The sequence below is a fragment of the Crocodylus porosus genome, unplaced genomic scaffold (genome assembly GCF_001723895.1).
Source record: "Crocodylus porosus isolate Cpor-Errol unplaced genomic scaffold, CroPor_comp1, whole genome shotgun sequence".
Taxonomy (NCBI): Eukaryota; Metazoa; Chordata; order Crocodylia; family Crocodylidae; genus Crocodylus; species Crocodylus porosus.
In genome coordinates, this window is record NW_017728931.1 from 44,177,602 (window position 1) to 44,183,601 (window position 6,000).

At 36.9% G+C, this 6,000-nt stretch overlaps 1 protein-coding gene across 2 annotated transcripts in view; it reads left to right on the forward strand.

The window, feature by feature from the left end:
* The window catches only part of DRAM1 (DNA damage regulated autophagy modulator 1), a 29,411-nt gene extending 25,026 nt beyond the window's left edge, over positions 1 to 4,385 (forward strand). Inside the window, exons 6-7 of one of the 2 annotated variants that reach the window (XM_019544741.1) lie at positions 1,744 to 1,836; positions 2,977 to 4,385. In XM_019544741.1, the coding sequence (XP_019400286.1) occupies positions 1,744 to 1,836; positions 2,977 to 3,021 (138 nt within the window). In that variant the 3' untranslated portion in view covers positions 3,022 to 4,385. Of the gene's footprint in view, positions 1 to 1,743; positions 1,837 to 2,976 lie in introns of those variants that run through there. The other variant, XM_019544742.1, reaches the window with a different exon arrangement.
* The last annotated feature ends 1,615 nt before the right edge of the window (positions 4,386 to 6,000 follow it).

Consider the following 6,000-nt stretch of genomic DNA (forward strand, 5'->3'; position numbering starts at 1 on the left):
CAACAATAGTTAACAGATCGGCTTGTGAAGATCGCTAATGAGCACATCTCAAAAACATCAGACTTTCATTTTAAGCAAGCTCCTAAAAGTTCCCACAATCAAAATATACAACTGTAATAACAACTCATTTCTAGAAAGAGGTAATGTCAACACATTACTTCCTTATGAAGCCTCATGACTTCAGTGACTTTTGGAGAGTTTGTGGTGAGGACTGCAAAGGATCTAAAAGTGTATTTGTGGACAAACTATGCCATGGTGGGGAGTACTTTCTGCACAAATCAAGTAAAAGAATGCAGTGTCTGCTTCTTGCTATGAGGTTTTAAATAAGGGTAAACTCGGCAACATGCTTAAAACAAAATTGGGAAGACAGCTGTGAAGATAAGTCTTACAAGAAAGATATATTTAGTAATATCAATCCCCTGAGTTTGTTGTGTTTCTGGAAGGGGTGTCTTCTTATTGAAGCAGATGGTATACTTTGGCTGAAAAGAATCCACTTTTATTCTACTTGTGTCCCATTTGAAGAGACTTTCTATCAGAAATCTTACGAAACATCCTCAATCAGGCCCTGAATAAGGATGGCCATCCATCTTTATAATGCAATGCATTTGTTGGGGGCCTCACTCCATTTACCTCTGTGGCTTTGAATGAGTATCTTGAATTCGGGCTGCTGTAGACCTTTCATGATACCCCTAACATATAACTAAACATTTAGCAGGATACGTGATAGCCAAAGTAGACTTATTTATCTCCTATTCATTGTGTTTTTATTTCTTCCTATTTGTACTTGATGGAACTGTATGCAAAGCCTATAACCTATTAAGTACTCTGTAAAAGCCTAAGGCTATATTAGCTTTCAGAAAGTGATGGCTGAGCAGACCTTTTTGAGTCAATATAGAGCTTCAAAATCTTTGCTGCAGTTGAACATTTTTATAAAGAAACATTAATCTAACTGGAAATGGAGGGATCTTTTATTTTAAAAGTTCTCTTTGCTTTAAAATGTAAGTTGATGAACTCTGGAAATTTATAATTCATTAGATACTGTATAAACTAAATGCAACAATTCTTCAAGAATCCTGTGTACTACTTATACAGGCCCTAGTTTTCTTATACTTTTATTACTTTACAATACTACAATGTATGGATAATGTAGAGTTCTTACTATGGACCAGGAATCCAAGGAGAGTCCTTCCCAAAGGAGTTTACATTCTTAAGTAAAAGATTTCCTTCCTCCACTAGTACAATACTTTGAAGGATCTATTTTTCTGATGTTGGGAGCTTTCAACTCCTGAAAAAGTTGACTGTTAAGGACTTTCAGCACCTTAGAACCCCAATGAATAATCTGGAATTAAAACATTTGAACATTGTACATAGGATTTGAAATAAACAGGTTATATCATCCAACCCCTCTCCTTCCCCTCCATGACAACTAGCTACATGGTAAAAAATTAAAGGATAAGGGTAGAAGCAGCATTATAGCCCAACAGCTTTTATTCATTCATTACAGGCATTTAGAAGATGCTCATTACTGTAAATGCCTTTTGACTAGTCAAACATTGAGGATAGGTTAATTGGTTAATCTAAAAAACTGAAGCAAATCCCAGCCTTGAAAGTATTTTATATTCTGTATATGTACACGGAAGAGGATTTCTACTTCTGTTTGATTTACCAGGCTGTCTAGCATTCCACTTGAATTTTGTTTTAATGTTTTATATGGAAGTCTGTTTTGTTTCTCATTTTCATCAGGGGTATATTTATCATTTTGTGAGTGCAATCTGTGAATGGACAGTGGCTTTCGGCTTTGTCTTCTACTTCTTAACCTTCATTAGAGATTTTCAGGTTGGTATTTATAAGTCTTGATAGTACCTAAAAAGAGCTACAGACTACATATTAATAGGTACTGTGGAAATTCTAGTTCAGGTAAAAAGGTCAGAAATCCAGATGAAGATTTTATAGCACCACATGATTTATTTCTGTCTTTTCATCATGAATGTTTGTGCTTTCAAAGTTAAATGTTATAATATCACGTACTCGGCATCAGATCCAGATCACATTTTGGTAAATGAGTGAAGTTACTTACTTGCTTAATTGCGTAGGCCCTGTAAAAGTACATCTGATAAGATAAATGGTCTAACTCATGTTTTACTGAGTTTACATACAAGCTGAGCATGTGTCTTGGATTTCATAGAAGCCAGGGATTTCAATTATTAAAAATGAAGACTTGGTTTCTGTTCTGGAGAACAAAAGGCAGTGTCCAGAAAAAGCAGTGGTTCATAAAGTCACAGTGAACCAGCTGCCACAGAAGAATACAGTGCCTTTTACAGGTTGCAGTAATGTTTCTTCTAGTTCAGAAAGGCCAGAATTTTTACTGTTGGTCCTTTTGGAAACTTATTGCCATTCCACCAGCTGTTTATCTATTTTCTGAAAATGGTATCTGCACGTGAGGGATTTTTAGACACAGAGCATCGGTTCTCTCTGTCACCTGTAAGACTTGCATGCTTTGGCCATAAAGTCACTTTTGCCCACAGTGCAGTGGTCTGCAGAACACAGAGATTGGCACAAACCTTTAAAGAACTCCAGCGCTGAAGACATGACTAAATACTTATGCTATTTATATTCTAAATAAATGGAAGAAGGTGGGTATATTAAAAAGCAAGTCTCTTATCCTTATACACAGACTGCAACAATATGTAGACTGCAACTCAGAAGAGTTATGTCTCAGTACTGTGCGTAATTTAAACACAGTGCATTTTCAGATCACAACCGCTCTCACACTACCAACAGACAGAAAACCAAAGTGCTCATTCCAAATTAAATAGCAGACTATAACGAAAAAGCCTTCCTCTTTTCCTTGTTTCAAACCCTCGCATCACACTTTTTTGCCATACATATACCAATGTATTTACTCATGTGTCCAGTACATTGAAATACTGTGAAATGTTATGATGTTTAACTGATCTTCTTTTATTTTTCTTATAGCGAGTTACTTTACGGATATCAACAGAAATACATGAAGACTTCTGATAGGAGAGACATTATAGGTTTTTTTTCAATGAACATTATACAGTTTTTTTCTTATTGAAGAAAATGATGCAGAGAAACGGCTTTTCAGTGCTGACATGAAAACCACTGCAATCAACTTTGCAATCTATGTTATCATATCTACAAAACCTTTTTTTTTTTTAAAATGAAGAATATTTTTAAGTTTCCTTTTCCCCTATGAGGGTTCTCTTTAGTCTGTGTCCTTGCAATATTTTGTATTTTTATACCGTTTGATAATTAAAAAGAATACTGTACCAAAAGGTGACCTGCAATTTCAAAGTCTTTCATACATGTGGAGGCTCTTCAACTCTTCTTTTTTGGACACATTCTTGTTTTCCATTTGTTATCATCTGATCCATAATGCTAATCTTGAACTGAAAGGAAAAACGTGATTTGCATGTTATGAGCAGACAGATGTATTTTTCAAAGGCCTATAGATTTGTTACAGTATTCCATGATTTATAATCCGCATTCAGGATAATGGGATAAGTATCTTATATTGAAAGTTTGAACTGTTTATATTGCTTGAAAAATATTTCTGCTCAGCTTAAGTTATTTTGTAAGACTATGAGAAGGTTAACACCTCCTTTCAGTGGTGGCTATGAGAAACATAATACTGAATAAGGAAGCAGGAAGGAAAGTATAGTACAATATTAGTTTTCTGAAAGATCTGTTAGGAAAACTGGAAGGTTTAGCATGTTACAGCCAACTTTGTAGCAGGGCAAAATTATTCCAATATATATGTATTAGTATATGCACTAGTGACAGTGGAAGGAAGAGAGCTTATTCTACAGTCATAAAGAAGTGAGGGAGTGGGAAAAGGAAAGCACTGATGCATTAGCAGGTTTAATTTATATAAAGGAATTGACAGTCATTACTGAGGGGCTTTTGAGGTTGAAATATGCCATGTTTGCTGCTAACATTTTTGCCATTAATGTTTTTAATTTTTTTCAAAGAATTCTTTGTGAATTGAAAAATCTGCAATCATTATACCAATCAAAGATCATATTGTATTACAACCAACCAGATTCTTGTGCTTTCTGGTAGCTGAAACCAGCAATATTCTGTATGGACTATAGAAAAAAGGGAGCATTTATACTTGTTCACTAGCCTCTTATCGTGCACTAATCACACTGCTATTAGTCAAAAATCAGAATTGTCATGACAACAAGCATTTGTAGAAATGTTGATAATTGACGAGTATGGATTCATTTTCTATCAGATGTCTGGTCAGTTATCAGTTAAGAGTGATGTTTAAGACTTGTTAGCTGCTATGTGTCCTTTAATTAGTATATTAAACCTAATACCCTATCAGTTGAGTGTCTCCGTTTCTTTGACTAAATACTGTGTTGAGAGCCAGTATGGATGGTTTTTAACTGGTCCATTCTTCCATTTGAAGAATTTTTTCGTTCCTTTTTACTCCTGGTCTCGTGCATTTCTGAGGTGCTTTGCTCTGTATTATTTTAAGTGGAAAGAGACTTGGCACTCTGCCTAAATAAGTGATTGAGAACCACTGGGATAACTGTGCTCTTCTTTTTCCTCTGGGAAACTCAGTCCCTGAAAGCACAGCCCAAACACTACAAATGCCAGCAGTCCTAGGATAAGGTATGTTTTTTGCCAGAAAACTTCTTCTCCATCTTCTTCTGTCTTAGCTCATAGTTTGGTGTAATACTTCTAAGGCAAAACAAAAAAATCTCAGTAAATCAAATTTGTACCAGAAATGTCTTGACATTCATTAACTCAATAAACTGGATATGGTGATCAGTTCATAGTACTTAATTTTTACCTGGCCAAGAAATGAATATAGACATGCAATAGGAACTGAAATTCTTTAAAGTTGGGGGTTTCAAACCAGTTTAACCTTCCTCAGGTCAGATGCAGACTTCAGAGTTCCTCATGGGCCTTCTCTTGCCCCACGGGCTTGATGACAGCTCTGTATGCCAGATCCAGCCTGTGGGCCATGTTTGACACCCCTGCTTTAAGTGACAGTTTTATCCTGAAACAACCAAGTCACATAGATCTACCTTCGTTAAGGTAGATCATAAGTGAAAGTTTGGTCTCTCCATTCTAAGCTGACCAGCAAGACTTCAATTCTATCAGGTTGAGGGCTAGCAATATATCCATTTCCAGTGGCTCTTCATGGTCAACAAAACAATTCAATTCCAAGCTTCAGTGTTGGAAAGCATTCCTAATTAAAAGTTGAGAAGAAATATGCAGAAAATTACCACCTGCTATTTACTACCTAGACTATTTTTATAATCTGCCCCAACTGAAAGAAAAACGCTCACTGTGTCAGACTTAAAATCAAATCAAGGAGATGGCTGAGAGAGAATGGGCAATTCCCACCCAATTTCCCCCTTTGCTCTTAGGAAAAAAGTAACTACTATTAGGCTCAAACAGTGATTCAGTAGGCTAGAAATAGATATTGCTAAATGAAGTGGATCAACTGTGCCACAATGTTGTGGCACAGCTGATCCGCTTCACTGGAGGAAACATGTTGCTCCTTGTCTTGCCATTGGTGGTGCAGGGCCAGGGGCAATGTGATCTTCCCACTTTCCTTGCTCACCTAGACCCATCCACCATAAACACAGTGGGGTGGGTCTGGCTGAGTGGGGAATCTTGACTTTCCTACCCATAGAGGAGCACCCCAGATTTGCTGGGGGCCCTCTCTGTAAGCAGGGAAAGCAAGCCAATACTCTGGGGGCTTGAAGCCCTCAAACCCCCCGAGCATCTTTCCAAGGTGATGAGAGTAGGAGCAGCTCAGGCTGCTCTATTCCTGCCACAGAGCTAATAGATGCCTGCCATGCAGTTCCTGAAGCAAAGAGTGCATCATTGGCTGGGACAATCCAGACAGGTATTGAAGGCTGGATTTATGATAGTGACAATGACAACACACTTAACTTTCTTGCTGCTGCCTTTTATGCTTTTTTTTTTTTTTTTTTTTTTTTTTTTTTTTTTTTT